The sequence below is a fragment of the Leuresthes tenuis genome, unplaced genomic scaffold (genome assembly GCF_036924035.1).
Source record: "Leuresthes tenuis unplaced genomic scaffold, fLeuTen1.0.hap1 SCAF_15, whole genome shotgun sequence".
Taxonomy (NCBI): Eukaryota; Metazoa; Chordata; class Actinopteri; order Atheriniformes; family Atherinopsidae; genus Leuresthes; species Leuresthes tenuis.
In genome coordinates, this window is record NW_027325369.1 from 24,318,708 (window position 1) to 24,338,383 (window position 19,676).

At 41.8% G+C, this 19,676-nt stretch overlaps 1 protein-coding gene across 1 annotated transcript; it reads left to right on the plus strand.

Annotated features, from left to right (window-relative positions):
• Positions 1 to 157: 157 nt before the first annotated feature.
• LOC140270240 (zinc finger protein DPF3-like) lies at positions 158 to 19,676 on the plus strand. The gene is made up of 11 exons (XM_072365355.1): positions 158 to 226; positions 7,774 to 7,934; positions 9,538 to 9,645; positions 12,487 to 12,614; positions 13,073 to 13,168; positions 13,310 to 13,370; positions 14,120 to 14,161; positions 14,564 to 14,704; positions 14,926 to 15,039; positions 15,215 to 15,991; positions 17,658 to 19,676. The coding sequence occupies exons 1-10, from the start codon at positions 195 to 197 to the stop codon at positions 15,373 to 15,375; spliced, it is 1,044 nt and encodes a 347-aa protein (XP_072221456.1). The 5' UTR covers positions 158 to 194; the 3' UTR covers positions 15,376 to 15,991; positions 17,658 to 19,676.

The following is a 19,676-nucleotide window of genomic DNA, read 5'->3' on the forward strand; positions in this document are numbered from 1 at the left end:
TCACTTGTGTACAATATGAATACAAGGGAAAACCCTTTAAAATAATTTTGACAGTTTACCCCATTAAACCACGCCCCATCCGCTGATGCTGCAGATTTATTGGTCCACGAATTCTCCCCGAGCTGTGATTGGTCAATTTCCGTAGGTTTCCCTCAGAACTGCAAGACGCCGATATTGCGTTACATTGTAGCAAAATGGCGGCTGTCATTCAGAATCCACTAAAAGCGTAAGTAATTTAGACATTGAGCAAATTGTGAATAATTACTTTGTTGCCAACTCATACGTTGAAACCGGCTGTTCGTGCATGTCATTTCCAGCCGTGTGCATATGGCAGGCGAGGCTGTCCAAATTCGTTTTGTGTACTTCTTCCATGGCAAAGTAGCCTCGTATAGTTCTTTTATTCCTCTACACCTTAACATTTAGTCTTAAACATTTGCGCAAGGCTGCTTGACATTTTCGCTGCACTAAAGGGGCTTTTCCTCCACACGGTTTTGCTTATAACACGATAGAGTGTCGTCTCTCCTTGGCTGTACATTTATTTGAAAACTGTCGACAACGTGCCTGTGCGCTGCAACGAATGATTAAAAGCCGATTTTCTTCGTGCTTGGTTGGGCACAGCAGCGGAATATCATCTGACATTCCGAAAGTCGTTTATAGTTGGTGTGAAATGTCGACATGTCAACTTTGGCTCCTCCAGGCGCAGACGTGGTCAGGACCCGGTAAAGCAAGCAAGCAAGGGAGGAGGCATTTTGTATTTGCATGCTTGCAGGCGAATTCGACAAAAAGTGACAGCAAATTTAGTCTGCCGCTGAAATTGGACTGTTGCTCTGTGCTCGAAAAGCGTGTGCAACAGACATATTTATAGCTAAATTTCAAGGAAATTCTCTCTCCTTTTCTCCTTTGTTCTTCTGTATCGTCTATCCATTCCTGTTACTGTAAGTTAGGCACACTTAGCCTCGTGCTTTTTGTCATTTTATGCCGAAATACCACAATAGTTCTTCATATCCTTAGATGCACATCGAGCTCAGTTGTATGTGACAGCAGCCAGCCTGGCTGTATTGATGTATTCTAATGATCATGGCTCTTTGGGACTGTGGAGGTAGAGCAGGAGCTCCACTGTGCCTTTAAGTGGAGGAGTGCTGGAGATTAGCTTGGTCCACGATCCTGGGCCCCATCTGTCAGAGAGATGCTCCGACAGAGAGGAAGTGTTGAGCACAAGCAGGAGAACCATCTGCTCCTTCCCTGCCACCTCAGTAGACTGGAGCACAAGGTGTGGATCCATGGACGGATTATGAAACAACAGGCCCCTGGGCACAGATGTGTAAAAGGCACCCTGCTGGTTCTACTGAAGACCAAGGCGCCCATAATAAAAGGGCACCAGACAACTACAAACCACCATGTGTGGTTGTTTTGTGCGCTTCAGATGATAAGCATAATATTTTGTCACATTCTGGCCCATTTCTCTCTTCTCATTTTGGCTATTTGTGGCTTGTGTTTCTCTTTGTTTTTCTTTATTGTGACTTAGCAGCTTTGCAGCCATTTTGCCAATTTTGGTTGCTCCACAGAACTTTATTGGAGAGAAATGAAGGCATCAGTTTGGTTAAAGTTTGAATATTTATTCAAAAAAAGTAATTCATAATCTTACAACATCAGAACCAGTTATATAGGGACCTGTGTAACAGTGATCCATTTATTTTGTGTCACTTTTTGCATCTTTGCTGTTATTTTACAGGTCTTATGTTTACTATTTTGGCTTTCTTTCTAGGATAAAACCATTGGGCCCCTGACACCTTGGGCATGTGCATCTTTGGCATGTGCCTGGTTGGTTCATTGTGTAATCTGTCCATGAGTGCACCTCACAACAGCCACACAGCTTGTTCACACTGCTTGCCAGTGATGTTATGACATAGGAGGGCATATAAAGAGTATGTTGCAGTGGTCAGGTTAGTTCCACCGTGTATTTCTAATCTTGCAGAACAGTCACTGAGACCTTCAGCAAAATGATCCCCACCACCTGCACATTCATTGGATGCTGCTTATGAAAACACTATTTATTTATTAATATTTTTTTTTAATTCACTAAATGAAAAATTCTATTGTCACAGTTTTACCCAGCAGGGGATTGCCCAGCACAGTCGCAGCTTCTGTGTTTGTCTATGAGAGCACAATTCTAATTGGAAAGTATGTTTCATTGTTCCCTTGCTGTACTTTTTTCTCGGTTATGTCCCAACAAGCTTCAGCTGCGTCTGCTGTCAAGCCGTTGTTTCATCTTTAGGATGTTTTAGCATTCAGATGTGGAATGTCTCCTTGCTATAAGCTGTGCTTAATGAAGTGTTTCAATCTGCTATAATTAGCCTCTGTCTCGGGTTTCTGACTTCATTTCACACGTTTGTCAGATTATAATTAGTCACACTTGACACTAATTGGATGTTGCTCCTATGGACCAGTTTGACCTTTTTTTTGTATTAGGAAGATTCACTTTAGGGAAATGAAGCTCTGGTTTGACTTTGTTGTAGCAACGTGGAGGATGAAGCTGCAGCGTGCAAGCCTACTGTGCACGTATGTGTGAGGTCTGTCTCTTGTCTGAGCATGGGACGACAGTAATCTCCCAAATCTGCTGATTAAAATGGAGTCTGGAATATTTCATTAATAAAGCTGCTCATTAAAATTTGAGCCACAGCTGGAGTTTTCCGTTGACTGGACACATATTTCATCCTCGGCTCTCCTGCCTCCCCGTCAGCCTGATGCTTCCCCATTTGTCAGCTTCCTTGTCATTGGTTTTGAGTCGACTTTGAGTGAGTCAGGTCTGCTGTTTATTCGCTCTGCGATGTGGAGGTGTACTGTCTGGTTTTGCTTCTTCCCTCACCCAGACTGTGTAGTTCTGATTGGTGTAATCAGAGGTTGTTGTCAGGATGCAGTCACTCTGTACAGGCCCTCCCCCTCCCTTGTTATGTGGTAGCTGTAGCTTCCTGTGAAGCAGCAGTGCACCTGCAAACCCTATAAAGCACAGCTGTAAAGACAGAAACTGTTTTTGCTTTTGCGTATTATTTTTCACAAAAGTTACATCAGTTGAGGGCATTTCAACGTAGACCCTGGAGTTTTGTCACAATTGCAGAGCCTTCCTGCGAGCCTATCTCCTTGTTGCCAGATATGCAAAAAGTGTGTTGACACATGCTCACATTACGGACACAGCCATGTGACAAGGTGAACCGTTGACAGGAACACTCTGATAGCAGAGGCCCACTGGCCACAAGATTTGCTTTCATTCCTCTTCACCCTCATTCTGTACACACTCACCTTCTCTACTCAACTGGAAGACAGTTAGGGTGTGTGGTACATACCTACAAGTCGCTGACACGCACACAGTTCCCCAGTGTTTCTACTTCACATTGAGTCACCACTAGGCAGCTAGACAAACGGATAATCCAGATTTGGTGAAATCTTGGTTTCACTTTTGTGTTTTGTTTGTCTTTCAATGGTTTTTGATGCAGCTTTTTATTTATATATATATATATATATATATAACAAATTGCTGAGATCTGAGCACATTGGGAAATTAAAAGTCCACTGGACACAAGCAGTCAGGCAAACAGACATATTGTAAACAAGTCATCTGTTTTGCCAGAATATGTAAACCAGTAGGTTCTAACCCTCTCAAGTGGCGGTGAGATCAATTTGAGGAGTCTTGACACAGTTTATTTCCTCCCTACAATGTTCTGTTATTTTTTTCACTCCTCATCTTCAGGCATTCTTTAAATCGCTGAATCATAGTTGTGTAATAAAAGATAGACAATGTCACTGTCCGTAACCAGCAGTTTACAAACCAGTTACCCATTGGTTTGGGAACCGCTGTATGGAAGCATTCATTGGAATTTGGCTGTTTACATCTGGATTTTTTTGGGGCCAAGAAGTTGAGGCTTGAGAGTGATACTTGAAACCGAACAGGACAAAAATGCTTATCTTTGAGGCCTAATATCTAATTAATGTATTTTAATGTATTTTTCAGAAAGATCACCAGCACACTGATCAGGAGGGAATCTGTACTGATACCTTAGCTTATAGGTAAAAAAAAATCATCTAATATTTCATAGGTGAAGCTGACGCTTAAACACAGACATTTTCTTGTACCGAACGCTAAATGTCTCAGATTTGGTGGCTGTATGAATATTTTATATTCATCCAATGAGTTGAATCAGGAAGCTGGTCTGTAAACTGTGATGGATGTTTACACCACTGTTATTCTTCTGGGTCTGACTCACTTAAGTTAAGTTCTCACTTAATCTTATTTTTTCCCATTGCTACTTCACTTTAAAATGTGAGCAATTAACTTGAGCACCGGTATTGTATTAGGATTGTATTGTCCTTCATCTGTTCCAGTGTTGATTTGTAGATCTCATCAAACGGGCATAACAGAAACGTAAACCTTAGAATAGAAAAGCCATGAGCACTGAGGTGGAGTTGGTGTGACTCCTTCACCTCGGTGGATGTGTAGTTTCTGTCACTCATTACAGGTGTCAAAAAGTTCTCTCACCTTAGCTGGTGCACCTGCCTTTTGAGGTGGCAGGCTCCTGATGGAGAACGTGTTGTTGCACAGACGGCAACGACACCCACCAGAAGACTTTCGCCCTCTTATTTGTCCTGTTGCTCCTCATCCCACCCTCCCTAACCCCCAGCTGATCTGCACCCTCTCCTGCTTTGCACAACTTAAGCAATCACTGGAGTTTCTCGGCAGAAACACGACTTCAGGGAGCACCTACGGCTGGTCTGCTTTTAGTAAACTGATACATCGCACTATGTCTCATTGCAGCTGTGTGTTGATGCGAAGGAATGGCATTGAAACACACAGGTTAGTTTGACTGGGATTTACCGACTCAAGGAACGATACACAGTCAACATGTGGTACAAATTTGACGAACAGAGTTCACAGGTTTTACCACACAGCTGTGTGCTATTATGTTTTTTTTTTTTTTTTTTAATGAGCCAAATATTTATCTTAAATCAGTGGTCAAGCTACTGATAAATATGTCATAGCTCTGAACTTGTGTGTTGAGCTTTGTTAAAATCTGTTTTGAGTCTCTCTGTGTGATTTCTCTTGTAAAGATTCCTCAATCGTAAAGCCTGCGGAAATGGTAGCATGTGTGAGAAATCTGTGCTGTTTTTGGCTCTGTATGCAGTTAGGAACACTGAGTCAGATAGCTGCAGTGATAAGATTATGAACTACAATGAACAGGCTAAGTATGAATAAAACAAGTGGTAATCCCTCTTCCTCGCATCTTTCCATTCCTTCCTGCATTCGCTCTGTACCTGTGACTGTTTGCTCTCCTCAGTCACACTGACTCGAAGCCTCTGTTTCTCAGAAGCCTTGCACACTGTGGCTTTGTCTTAACCACAGAGCTGTGGGCTTTGTGCGGGGCAGCATTCCTAACACAGTTGTTCGTCTGCTGAACGTCGCCTAAACAAGGTGAAAGGGGTACAGAGGGCGGATGAAGTAGAAATCAGGACCTCCTTCGACAACAGTTTAAGATACAAGGCTTGACTCTGAGCCCACAGCTCATTAGTTTAACTTCAAAATGGCCGTCTTGCTAATGTTGTAATTGAGAACACGTGGAGCAACTTCATTACTTGTACACAGGGGTGTGCAAACTAGAACCACTGGCTATTATTTGCCTTCTTGGCTCCTCTAAAATAACAGCAGGCTGTGAAAAAACACATCCAAATGGCCTTTTAATGTTTTCAGAGTTGCAGCATTTACCACCATCTTTGATATAGAAAAATCAGAACCTACCCTTGTGCTTGGAACTCTGCTGAGATTAATTAAGTAGGCTAATTACCATACCGGGCGTGTGGCAGAGATTGAGAGCTTGAATGTGAAATATCCACCCCCATTTCACTCTGAATATTAACACTGAAACCCTGAGGGACTGCCAAAATTTTAGTAACGCAAAGAAAAGTGGAACTAAAGTGTGAGTGTCTTAGCTGCTTGGCGGTCAGAGGAGTGACTTCATATCAGACCTCAGGTTGTGTAAGTCTGTGATAATCCAAGACACAGAGAAAGGCAATGTAGCTCACAGTCTATCTAGATCACATCAAACAAAGAGCACACAGAGGTAATAATATGTTTAACCTCAGCAGTGGGAGCAGCATAATTGAGGAATGGCAGTAAATGGGTTGTATTGTTTTGTTTTGTTCTTTTTTTTTACCTCCGTACACAAATTCTCCCCGGTGGCATTCTGGAACAGGAGAAAGAAGCTCAGCTGTCAGTTTAATACCTAAATTGATTAGAAGTTTGAGCAGATGCTGCCGGTTTTACCCTGGCTGAGGAGGAGGTATGTGTGTATACAGATAGGATGATACAGCACCTCCGCAGAAATCCACCCATTTCAAAGAAGCAATTGGTAAATGTGTTTTTATATAACCTTGATAACATTTGTTATTCATATTGGTTAGACAGAATAAGATATACAGATAAATTATAATTATTTTTTTAAGGCTGTGATGAAATAAGATGCAGTTGTTCCCTGAAGGGAAACTCACAAACCCACAATGTAATAAAATTAGATCCACCTGTGCCAGCCGCAAGTGTTTCTTACAGTATGTGTGTGAGGGTTGGACAGTGTGGACATACAATTTTTTTTAATTTTTTTTTAGTATTTTCAAACAGAATGGTGATGCACTGTATATCAAGTGTGTGTGTGGAAGCAACTGCAACAGCAGTTAACATCCGTTTGTTTCTCTGCTCTCAAATCTATATTTTATTTCTGTTAACCACAAAAAGTCAGATATAGTTACTTAAATAATGCCCGTTCAGACTATACTTTAACCTGTAGTCACTGTTTTTAACAATTCTGCTCTTGCCTGATGAAATTCCCTGTGACATCTGTTTTAGATTTAGGTTTTACTTGCGTGTAAACTGACTTAAAATGTAAGATCATACATACAGACCGCCGCCTCATTATGTTGGGTAGTAAGAGGTGAGGAAAGAAAAGTGAGTGTTTGTCCAGCTATATTTGAAACTTTCTTATTTATTCTTTTTAATTTGGCTTAAAACAATAATGTGTCCACAGCGGGGCTTCAGTGTTTGTCCAAACTCAGTCCGTGACATTGTCACCAGATGCATATTGAATGCCGTCAGTCAAATATTAAAAATTAGACTAGATATTGAATATTGAATCCATATTTTTGGATAAAACTCAATGGAAACGGTTCTAATGGTGATACAAAAATGATTACAATCAAGTAACAACTGTGATCAGGCAGTCATGTCATGATTTACTGGCGCAGTGAGTAAAATATGTATTGCCATGAGCAGGGAGTCGCTAAACTTATTTTAGCCACCAAAAAGAAAAAGACTAACCTCAGAAAATCAATATTGGTTCGCTGAATGCTGTATTTTTACCACTTCAGCTTGCTCTCAGGTATGCCACTCTGATGCAGAACTGAGGCTGCGGTATCCATGTATGCTTTGTTCAAAGCCACCAGGCTCCTTTCTACAAAAACAGTCATTTTATCTCATTGAAAGGAGTCAGTGGTTTGCTTCGACTGTGGTGTTTAAACTGGTTTCTGTGGATCTGAACTAACTCTGCCAAACGCTAAAGTCAACAAGACAAACAATGTTTGCTATTCGCAAAGCATTATGGTAGGAACTTCTGAGTTTAGAGTGTATGATAATTGTTTGTAGACTCTAAGTCTACATGTCAACACATCTTCCACTGCTGTGTGTCCACCGCATCATGCACTGTCAGTGACTTGTGCCTCATACTTTGCCTTCTGCAGGTTGGGCGACCAGTTCTATAAGGAGGCCATTGAGCAGTGCCGCAGCTACAATGCCCGTCTGTGTGCTGAACGCAGCGTCCGCCTGCCATTCCTGGACTCTCAGACCGGTGTCGCCCAGAACAACTGCTACATCTGGATGGAACGTCACCACCGCAGCCCTGGTGGGCAAACACACACGCTTGCATGTATACACCCGAACATGCACAGAATGCACTGAAATAACATATTTTTGAACTATTAACCTCCTCTGCCTTAGGACACTCCTCTAGGTTCAGCTGTATGTTTATTTTTTTCTAAATATAGATATTTCCTGTAGGTTTCTAAACTTAGCATACTCACAGGGAATAGGCTGCCTAGGACAAGAATCAATTCAATGGATGTTTGCTTTGTTGTGTTTGATCCTGTTGCAGTGTATTTGGTAGAGCTACAACTAAATCTAGTGTAGTTAGTGTAGTTTGCTGGAAGGTTAAGATCTCATGCTGGACTGGTGACCAGAATAATTAGACTTATTTCAGCCGTCTCTGATCCATAGAGCCCAAAGTTGTTCAGTTGTAGAGCTGTTACAGATTGAAATTTTTCAGTTGGAAGTTTAAGAAAATAGCCAAAGGAGTACGAGGTTAAACTTTTAAGAATGTTGTTTGCAAATTACTGTCTTTATTTATTAATCAGTAGATTTGTCATTTAGTCTGTAAAATGTGAGGATTTTCTTTTTCATATCTTTTATAAATTAAATAACTTTATTTCTTTGGATGCTTGCTTCAAATAAAAGAAAATACTTGGACACACAATTTTGGGCTCTGGAAAATCTGGAAAATTTCTCACAATTCTTTTGTACATCAGAGTATCAGTACATCAGTCAACTTTGCTGAAAAATGCACTGCAGCCACTAAAACACTTCATAATTCACCCACAAGTGACTCATTCTGCTATAACAATGACAAATGCTGTCATCCAGTAATACTACCCGGGCACTTAATGTTCAGTAAGCCAAAATACAATAGCAACCTTAGGCTTTGGAAACGTATCATCTAAGGTGTGCCAGTATCTTCTACTTTGGTACAAATTTCTGCAAAAATAAGGGAGCCACGACAAGTCCCCATATGTCACGTACTATTTTATACTACAATGGCACAGTGTAATTGTGTGTGTGTGTGTGTGTAAGGGGGGGGGGGACAAATGGATAAAATAAAACTAAAGGTCTGTTGTAGCAGGACAACATAATATTGATCCTTGTGTTCTCTGTATTCAGCTCATCACAGTTTGGGGGAGGTGATTGAATGCATTCTGTGTCAGAGCAATGCAAAAGTATCCACTGATTAGGTCAAACACTGTCCTAAATGTGTATGGCAACGGTGGGCAGAGAGTGAAATAAAATAGATGTAAAAAGAATGTAATACCCTTTTGCATTTCTCTTAGATTAGTGTATATATATATATATATATATTATTTTTTTACAGTCTTGAGTTCAAGGAAAGCAGCAAATCTTCATATTTTAAAAACTGAGAAAAAAAATTTCCCCCTCAAATGTATCAATCATCATTTTTTTTTTTTTTTCTTTGTTTGTTTTAGGACTACTTTTAATTTCGCTGCGGACTTTGTTGTAATGTTTGGGAAAACTAAACATAATGAGTTTTTTTTTTTTCTGCAAACTTAAGTAAAATCTGATGAAATAACAATCTTCCATTTCTTGAAACTACTTTATTGTCATCCTAGTTTAAAAGCTCGAACTATCTTAATGAGATGTATATCATGTTTGTTATAAAGGTGTTGCAGCCGGGCAGATGTACACATACCCCGCCCGCTGCTGGAGGAAGAAGAGACGGCTGCACCACCCCACAGATCCACGCCTGGGCATCTATGGCCTTCAGCTCGGTATGACCCCCACAGCCTTTTCTCAGTCGGCCACCTGCCTGTTGCTTTCTGCTCCTGTCTGTTTCTCCTGCTGCTAACTGGCCTCTAACCCCGAGTCCTCCAGCGCCCTCAGCTCATGAGATTACTGGTGATGATCTGGAATGATCTCGCTCAAACCGTATCACTCTGTTTCAACACACAGAGCGGAGCAGGGTGCCAGTCATCTCGGAAGATGAAATATGACTGTGTTCACCCCGGCTGGTAAACTCGTTTTGTGAGAAGCAGAACATGTAATTAGATTTGTCACTGCTGGTAGGAGCAAGACAGAGTCCGGCCACGGCAGATGCTATTTAATAAATGTTATGGAATGGAGTTTGGCCCTCTCTGGTTGCCACTTGAAACCACTCACTCAACACATTTACCCTGTTGTCTATATTCCCACTTATTTTCTACTGGCTAGCTCCCTCCCTGATTTGGTTTCTCTCTGGCAGCTTTCATCTCTGCATCTCTCACTTCTGTTTACAAGACAGTCTGTGTTGTGACCAGGGCTGCTTAGCTCATGTAGAGGGTGACCAGATGTCCCGCATTTTCATTACTTTTCCCTCGTCCCGCAAGTTGAGACGTTGTCCTGCATTGTTATTGACAGTCAGACTCCAGTTTTGAAATGAGTGTTTTATAATCTGGCATTTATCAAATGGCTGTGGAGAAAGCAGTGAGGGCTGTCATCAGGGGGCAGGGCGGGCTGTTTGATCATATCAATGAAACGGGAAGCACGACTCGTACAACTAAGAAAGAAAATGCAGCTACAACAAAGACTGGGAAACTGTCTACCCCTGGGTGAAACCAGTGCAAGGCGAGTCTGATAAAGTTTTGTGTGACGTTTGCTTGAGACATTTTTCCATTTCACACAGAGGTGAATAGGACATGAAACGACACAGACAATGTGAGACTCACAAAAAGCCCTATAATTTAAAGAACAATCGTAGTCCTGACTGTCTATTCTGTTCAATTGTACACAGTCAGGTGTGTTAACTTGAGAGGCACTGTGAAAAAGTATGAAAGCTCCACGCTTACTATGTTTTCTTACATGAGAGAACTTGGTAAAGTTGCATTTAAATAAGATATATTTGTTAAGTTTTTATATGCAGTCTGTTATGTGCTACTGAATCAAACAGATGGCAAAGCATAGTAATGTTACAAGCTAAGCAGAATAGAGACGTTTATTATTTTTTAAAAGTTATTTTAGACTACCTCCAATGCATTGGTATCCCACATTGTCCCACACAGACATAGTCTTTGTCCCACATCTGGTGAACTGGAATCTGGTCACCCTACTCATGGAACTGGACCCAAGCTTTAATACCCTCTGAGATGTGACATTAGCTTAAAGAATGAGCACAACAAAACAGAGAATTCCTCACAGAAGCTAAATGTGACATCTTTAACTTTCCAGTAGTTTCTGTAAACAGCTGAGAGAAATCTGTGCATTCTAAGATCAAAGAATTTACTTTCTACATTGCATGTTAGAAGGACAAATCTTTGGGTAGTTGCGAGAGTGAGAAAGGGAGCCTGGGAAAGCAGAGATGTGGCGATAGCATATGAACCAAGCCTTTGTTTCCTAAATGCATCCCATTGTAGCCTATTGTTTTCCATTGAGCTCACACTGGCTAAGACTCCCCCTCCACCACCCTGCTGTCCCTTCCCTTCTCCAACAACAGGGGATTGTATGTGCTGTCTGCCAGTGCTCAGCAGAGGAGAAACGTACCCTGATTTAACCTGCCGTCTCTTCTGTGGAGCAGATAGTGCAGCTGGCCAGAGGTGGCCAGCACAGGGTAGCAACGAGAGTCTGTCTCACTGTCTAACTGATGGTGTGCTAGAGAGACTGGGGCTGCATGCAGAATCAGCTCCCTGCTGCAGGCTGCTGCCGGCTCTATTTTTAGCCCCCCAGCTCCCATGGGTTGAAAGGGAGGGAGGGAAAGGTGGAGGGTGAGGGGGGTGGGTTGTCTCGTCGCGGAGAGTTGAAAGTCAACGTGTGCAGACACAATGGTGAGGGGCTGTCGCCACGTGGTTTGAGAAGCATGTATCTTTTCTCCTCACGCCTACCTTTTGTGTCCTCCACTTACTTTGCAGTCTTCTGTTGTTTTAGCTCTTCAAGCTCAATATTCAGCAAAAGTCTCTCTAGTGGGGGCAGCTGTGAGATGAAGGGCTCATAGAAAGCTGGAGTGGGGTGGGGGGGGGGCTTTGCAAAGATCCACAAAGCACCTGGATGATCATGAATCTCTGTTGAGGGGAAGAGATTGTGTGTGAATATTATTATTCACTGTGAATAAGTGAATAATGTGCAGATCCGACTGTCACCTTTTGTTTGCTCTTACTCAACCTGTTTGCCTCCTACACTGTTTGCTCAGATCTTCACTGTAGCAAGAAATAGCTGCATATGTTCAGGTTGAAGTTTAATGTCACTTTAAGGACATTGCGCTTCGATAGATTTCTGTGCACGAAGTCTGCTGAATTTATGAATTTGTGTGCATAGTAGTGCGATTTTAACTATTGTGAAGATTGTTATGATGACGCATTCTGTTGCAAAAAGCATTTCAGAAAATCATTTAAAAAACCAAAAGCTATAATGCTCCAGGAAGTTGTATCATGCTCTCATTTGGTTTAATTTAAACATAATATAAATATGATGATGGAAAGCTGCTCCTGCTGTTTATAGCACTTCTGGTTTTTGTTACAATTCCACAGTTCCGGAACCGCAACATTTTCACCTAATGTGAACAGTAGACATTTGGTGATGTGCCACGTTGGTACAAAGACGGAGCTGGTGTTGCGATGACTCATTTGGTTTTCGTCTCTCCTCAGATGGTGGCCTCATGTCCAAGGATGCTTTGCCCACCCAGAGCACTACTTTGGAGGCTCTACTACGAGGAGAAGGTCTAGACAAGAGGAACAACTCCAAAAACGATGAGGAGAGCCTGCTGGAGATTCAAGTGGGTTTAGTCAAACACTGAGTGAGCATCGGTGCAGTGAGAGCATCAGATAAATGTTTTAAATGCAAATTCTTCTGCTCTGTCACTCGCACAGGGCCGTGGCACTCAAAGTGTTGTGCCCTAACTGGTTGCCATGGCAACCTGCCAAGTTTTCCCGCTAACCTGCAGATCTTGTTTGCTGAGACTGCCTCAGCAATGGCCATTATATTTATTATGATGATGATAAGTAATGTTTTAGAAGTGGGGGAATAAATGTGACTCTTTAATGTCGTACAACTTTTTCTGTCAGTCAGATAATCTTATCCCATCATCACACATTCCACCAAACACGTGGAAACAGGCATACTTGCATGAAGGACATACAAGAATCTGTTAGCTTTCAGAGACAACACGGCTCCAATGCCTTTTTCATACCAAGCTGGACTTGAATCAGTCTTTCCTCTCTCGGTCTGTCTCAGCGGGTTCTGGAGGCAGATGCAGCAGAAGACGCTTTTAATGATGACGACGATTACGAGGTCGACACTCCTAAGAGGAGACATCGGGGCAAGGGAAGAGTAAGTGACTGGAGGAACAGCTGTAGCTGCAGTTTTACATTGTTATCATATTTAACCTGATGAAGCTTGGATGTGTGTGTTCACTGCAGGTAGTTAAATGCTGTTTTTATTTATTTATTTTGTGTGTGTTTTTCCCCTCAGGGTCGGGGTTCAGGCCGCAGGAGGGCGGATCTGGACAATGATAAGCCATATGTCTGTGACAGTAAGTAGAGAGAAATTCTTAGATGTGAGGCTCTATTTTATTGTTTTATATGTTCACATATATGAGATAATGTTCAAATGAAGATTTTTTTAAATTTTTTTTTATTTTATTTTTTTTTATGCACAATGTGATATATTGTGTGCTGGAGCCTATCCCAGCTCTCATTGGGCAAGAGGTGGGGTACCCTGGACAGGTCACCAGTCCAACACAGGGCCATACAGAGTTTCTCGGGTCAATATAGAGACAAATTAACCTAACATGCATGTTTTTGGATGGTGAGAGGAAGCCGGAACCAACCACACATACAGACCACACAGAAAGGCCCTCAGCCAGGATTTGAACCCCTCTTGCTGTGAGGTGAACTGTACAGGCCAATGTTAAACAGCTAGTGATGATTTTAATAGATGACACCCATTGTTTTTATTTGTTTATTTTGTTGTATGTGATCTCTTCTTTCTGGTTGGGGAAAATTCTACAAGGAGATCTAAAGACGATCTAAACATCCTGATTTTCTTCTTAAAATAGCACCAGAACTTCTGCCAGCAAAAAGCCCTGTAACTCAGTCACTGCTGTAGTTATCTGATATGCAGCCACAGGGTGAAACCAGGTGAACTGGTGTCACTGTCACCTTAGGTTTTCCTGTACTTGCAAGTTTCATGTGGAAAACCCAAGCAAGGAATATTTTAGTTGTTGTGACTCTACTTGAGCAGCACTTTCACATGTTTTCTGTCATTTTCTTTTTGTTTCAGACAGATACAAACAGAAGCAGAACTCAAAATCTTCAACCTCAGGTACCTTGTTTTGTTGACTCTGTTTTATTTAGATATTTGTATTGTTGCGAGTGCTGTAAATATTGATTTTAGCCCTATATGATCTTATTTTTGTCAAGTGTAAAAGTATTGTTGTTGTAAAATTTGAGCCACGATTATCAGGTTGTCTGGGTTGCTATTCTGTCCGACTCAGTATTTGAAGCCGATTGCTCATTTCTTAATTTTCCACCAAATTGGAAAGATAAGTCTCCACTGGGGCCATTTCTGCACACTTGATTAGATTATCTTTCGGTCTTCTTCCTGTTTTGTGGTCTGCACTGTGTAGTTTCACTCTTAGCTAATTTCATATCTTAGATTATGTTCAGATAATGAAGTACAGCAGCAGGAGTGGGACTGAACACCTTTGCTCTCTGTTTGTTGCAGTTTGTGCAAAGCGCTACAGGAACCGCACAGGACTAAGCTACCACTACACCCATTCCCACCTGGCGGAGGAGAACAGAGCTGGGGAGAGAAGCACGGTGGCGTCCCGCTCCCCCAATGCACCACCGACGGACAGACACAAGCGTAAGAGGAGTAGAAAGGAGAGAATATAGAAAGCCTTGGGTGGTTGTGATACAATTGTTTTCTATTTAAATAACCAATGTGAGAGCAAACTACCCTCTTCAGAAAGTCACCTGACTGCAAGATTCCAAATATTGTTCTTGTACCTGCTCCGTTTACACGGCTTAATCATCCATATTTGAAATTATGACTCTTTCTTTTTTTCCTGGGATTTCCTTTTTAAGGTCCAAAGGGTCCAGGTGGGGCCAGCATTTCCAACAACTACTGTCATAAATGCCAGGGCTCAAACAAGAAAACGGGTAAATCTGGGTCTCCCTGCTCAGCCTGCCAATGCACAAGTGAGTTCAAGTTTGATACGCAGGACGTGTTTTTCTCTGTCCCACCTTCAGAATGCATACATACATGTTAAAATGTGCAGCCTCTATTCTAAGAGTAGCATTATGATTGAACTGTGTCATTTTTTCCTGTTGTTTATCACCCGCTCACTGACTCATCTCCTGTTGTGCGTCCCAGCTGAGCGTGGAGAGGAGAAGGAAGACGGGATGTTTACTGGAGCTGAGGAGCTCTTCGGCACCACCTCAGAGAGCGACACTTCCACCTTTCATGGCTTCGAGGACGACGAGCTGGAAGAGCCAGCAACAAACAGCAACGGGATATCTAACCGTCACAGATAGAGTGAATCTGTTAGATTTAAACTGACAGTTTTTCTTTTATATATGGATTAACCTCCTGGCAAAAATCTGCTGCTTCTTTTTCAACGTTTTTTTTTTTGTTTGCAGAAAGCACAAAGTCATAATTTCAGGACAGAAATGCAAGTGGTATTTTATCTACTGAACATTGTTGAATAATTTATGAACACCTTTTTTATATAAGTATACGGTATATATGAACTTTTAAGGCAACGGACGACAGTGACTGTGCAAAACAGAAGATGTTTTTTTTGTTTAGTTTTTTTAAAATAAATTTTCCCCCCTTGGTGAGGCAGACAGAGCAACAAGGTTTTGAACAAAAAAACACTGGAGAAATTGGAACATTGAAAAGCGGTTCTTTTTTTTTCTAAGGCATGAATGATGAGTTTGGTAGATGACTGCAGACCATACTTACATTTGAAGGACTACTGGATATTTTTGAATCAGTAGTCGGTGTGACTTTGAAGATCTCGTCCTCTACTCTCACTCTGGATTAAACGTGTGAAAATGAAGGAAAACATAAAAGCCACAGGCCACCGCAAACGTTTGGATGAAGAAGCCTTTATGGTCTTTACAGAAAAGGGGACATGTTGAATAAAAGGTAAGATCAGTAAGTTAAGACACTGAGGTGAGCAGGCGCTGATTCTGCAGCTCTAAGCAGTCCTCAGTCCATCCCAATGAGCTGTATTAACTGTGTACACTAACAGGGATTTCCACCACAAAATCAGTTTTTTATGCAGTGCCGCTTGATGTTCTGTGTCACTTCATCTCGTGTAAGTTTTCAGTTTTATCCATTGCAGACAGAATTTACTCCTCATCCCCTCTATCTTCTGTTGATACTCTGCTTGTAGCTGATGACGGTTCTTTTCTTAAATTGTTGAAGTATTGGCCTGCATGCTGTTACACAGCGATTGGCTACCTCACCCCAGCCTCTCGCTGTTGTTTTTTGGAAATGGTTTGAGTGAATTGGTTGGAAGAGTTGGATTGCCCTGCAAATCATTGCATTGGTAGCAAATGGTAGTTTTAAGTTTTTGCCCAGTTAGCACTGTGAACCATGATTTGATCCAGACCGTGAATAGCTGTGTCCTCAAAGGATGAATCTTACTGACTGTGGCGGTGCGCTGACTTTTCCTCTAGAGCGCTGATCATCAGCTGCTGGCCCACAGAATATTACTGAATTCACAAAGTGTGAGAAGAATGACAAAAATACAGGTTAAAAAAAAAAAAGAGAAGCGGGTGTAACAAATTTGGCTTTTTAAAAAAAAAAAAAGTTTCTTATTGAGTGAGAATACAAAGGAAGGCACTTGTTGCTCTGTTCCAGCGTTTAGGGATCTTGAGTCTTTGAAAGAAGCATGTTTTGTGTAATGTTGCCCTATAAGATTGTATTCTTTTACAGCAGCATTCCATTTTTCATTAAAGCTGCACTCTTTTATGTCATCTTTGCATTTAAAGCTCTTTAACAGCAAAAGTTTTGCCAAAGATTTATTTTTCCTACAACTTTCATAGAAACGTCTTCCAACAATCAGAATAGCAGATAATAGTTTATTTACTTATTTTAAATATCTGTCAATTTACTCTGTATGTATTTATTTATATGTGTGTGTGTGTTTTTGTTATTTATATTTCAAAGTCTGGCCCCAGCAGTGTACGATGGAATCAGCCCACTTTGAGGATGTTGACTTTTTTTTTTTTTTTTTTTTTTGCAAAAAGTGAACATCACAGCAGCTAACGGATCAGTTTTGCAGGATAGAGCCTCGTCAGTGTTCACACACACCCCCCCCCCCCCCCCCCCCCCCCCATTTTCCACCCTAAATCTTCAGTCAGATTGAGATTGTGATTCATCACTAACTGTTTTTTATCCAGTCCGCTGTAACCTCTCCTGTCTCTGCCCATTTGTTTTTCTTTTTGTACATTTTCTATTTCTGCAGCACACAGGTTTGAGTTTTCTGCCCCGACTCTTTGATATCTTCCTTGGTTGCCCTGTTAAAGAAAAAAAGAATGTTGACATGACCCCTGAGCTGCAGCTACCAAGAGGTTCACAGTTGTTACTTGAGTGAAATATCACAACTACTCCGTGCTAGTTCTCAAATGTTGACATGCTAAATATCAGCAGGTTGGCAGTGTCATCCTGAGCATGGTGACATTAGAGATATTTAGTTCAAAGCGTTGCCAAGTCCCACAGGGCAGCTTGGATGACTGCAGAGGTTTACCCCTGTTCAGACATGCTGTGCTGTGTGTAGGCCTAACCATTCTTTTCTGTGTTACAGGAGTGTTCAGCACATTGGCATGTGGCCCAGGCCTGGGGAGGGCGACCAGTGAAGAAGAGGATTTAAACCTCAAAAACTAATGAGCCCTCATGCCCCTCCTGATTTGGGCCTAAAATAACCAAGTGAAACGGATGAATAGGCGTCCAGCACTTCCACAGGCCATGTGGCTTAATTGAAGCAACTGCTCCCATGACAATATGTATCGACCCCTTGTGAACATTGGAAATGTGAGCATCCGGCTTCATTTCATCCTTTCTGCACTCTGCTGGAGCTCCTCTCTGAACTATGGGAACACTAAAGGCCAGGCCTTTGGACTGTTTGTGCCCAACGGGCGCATTTGGGGGCCCCTGCGGCTCAGCCTGCCCACTCTTGCTCTGTGACTGTGTGTCTGCTGTGTGATCCGATGTGACACTAAGACGTCATTATCCTCATCACTGTGCCAGCCTGCCGCTCTACACTGGAAACCAGCTTTGACAGCCATGACCCCCCTACAACCTGATTGGACCAGTGACCCCCTGACCTGCAGCCATAGAGATGGTGCTCGAACCCACCACTTTTACACGCAGACCCCCCCCCCCTCGACATGGACACAAAGTTTTCTGCTTCCGTCTCTTCTTTTTTCATACATTCTTATCTCAAATGGATTGCAGTGATTCAGCTCACTTTTTTTTGGGGATCTTTTCTGTTCTGTTGTAAAATATTTCTGTGTTTTTAGCATTTGAAAGTTTGATTTAGTTGGACTTCTTGGATTTGTTCAGACTCTATTGATACCTCTGTCCTGATCAGGTGCACAATAGCCACAGCTACTCAGGCATCTTATCATTTCCTCTGCTGTTGATTGTTCAGCTACTAAGCCCTGATTTATGTGATTGTATTCAGTTGATGAGGAGGGACAATGGCACACACACACACACACACACACACACACATTCACATATGAAGGTCATTATAATAATCAACCCCCAGGAGGGATTTGAGGATACTGTAGACCCATGCTATACAAAAACTCTGCAATAACCAGCTTCAACCTTGTCTGTTCTCTGCTTTTTTTAAAATTTTTTTTTAAAACCAAGTATTACGCTTGCCTTGCAGAACCTCTCCGTTTAAGTCCGTCTAAGGTCCACAGCCTGTGTAGATTCTCTCATCTCTGATGCATTTGAAAAGAATATTATTGACAGACGAAACTCTGCTAATTCCACATATTCAATGAGAGGTGAAAACTGTAAATCCAAGTTGTTTGTGACATTTTCTCCTGAGTGCTTTCAAGGGCCTAATTGCTTTATGACATTTAGAGGGTGCTTCAAGTACTGTATCAAAAAAAGCCGTTTAGGTCCATAGGTTGCACATACTGTGTAAGAGGTGTGTGCTCATCTGTGTGATTATCAGTACAGCTGCTCCGTTATTAAGCTAACCATTAATCCTGTGTGTCTGTTATGACTCGTTTGTGTATTCAAACCATCTCTCCTCACTTCCCTCAGGGACCCTCCACACAGCAGTTTATCTCCACCGGACAAAGAATGCATCTGAATCTTGTCCGTTATCTTGTTGTCTTCCCTTGTATCAGTTATGTGGTGTTTCCATAGTAAAAAAAGAAAAAAAAGAAGAAGATTCATTGTGTCTCTTATCCTCCAAAGTCACGCCAGTCAGTGAAAGCATGTGTCATTACCTGCTAAATGTTTCTCTGTCAAATACAAACGAGCCTCGTGCAGTGCAGCTTCCAACTAAAGGAGAAGCGGTGATGTCTGCTTAATATAACGTGTCACCTATCGTTGATGAGCCCGTTTACCTCGTCAAAGACGCAGCAATAGGCCCTGGTACTCTCCGGGCAAGCCTATACGGGGGTGGAGAGGGAGGTTCGGGGTGGGAACAGAGCCAAGAGGAGATGAAACGGACGCCATCGGGCGTTTGTTTTTCTTTTTCATCTTCTGCTGTAAATACAAGTCAAAATGGAGAGAATGAAGAAGTCTTTGTTTGTTAAACTATTTTTATTGTTCTGAAAAAAATAAAGAAGGAAAAATG

Excerpts from the sequence above, each read along its gene's own strand:
- LOC140270240 (XM_072365355.1), top strand. The coding sequence starts at position 195 with ATGGCGGCTGTCATTCAGAATCCACTAAAAGC. Across the intron at positions 227-7,773 it reads ATTCAGAATCCACTAAAAGC|GTTGGGCGACCAGTTCTATA; the intron begins GTAAGTAATTTA and ends TGCCTTCTGCAG. Across the intron at positions 14,162-14,563 it reads CTCAAAATCTTCAACCTCAG|TTTGTGCAAAGCGCTACAGG; the intron begins GTACCTTGTTTT and ends TGTTTGTTGCAG.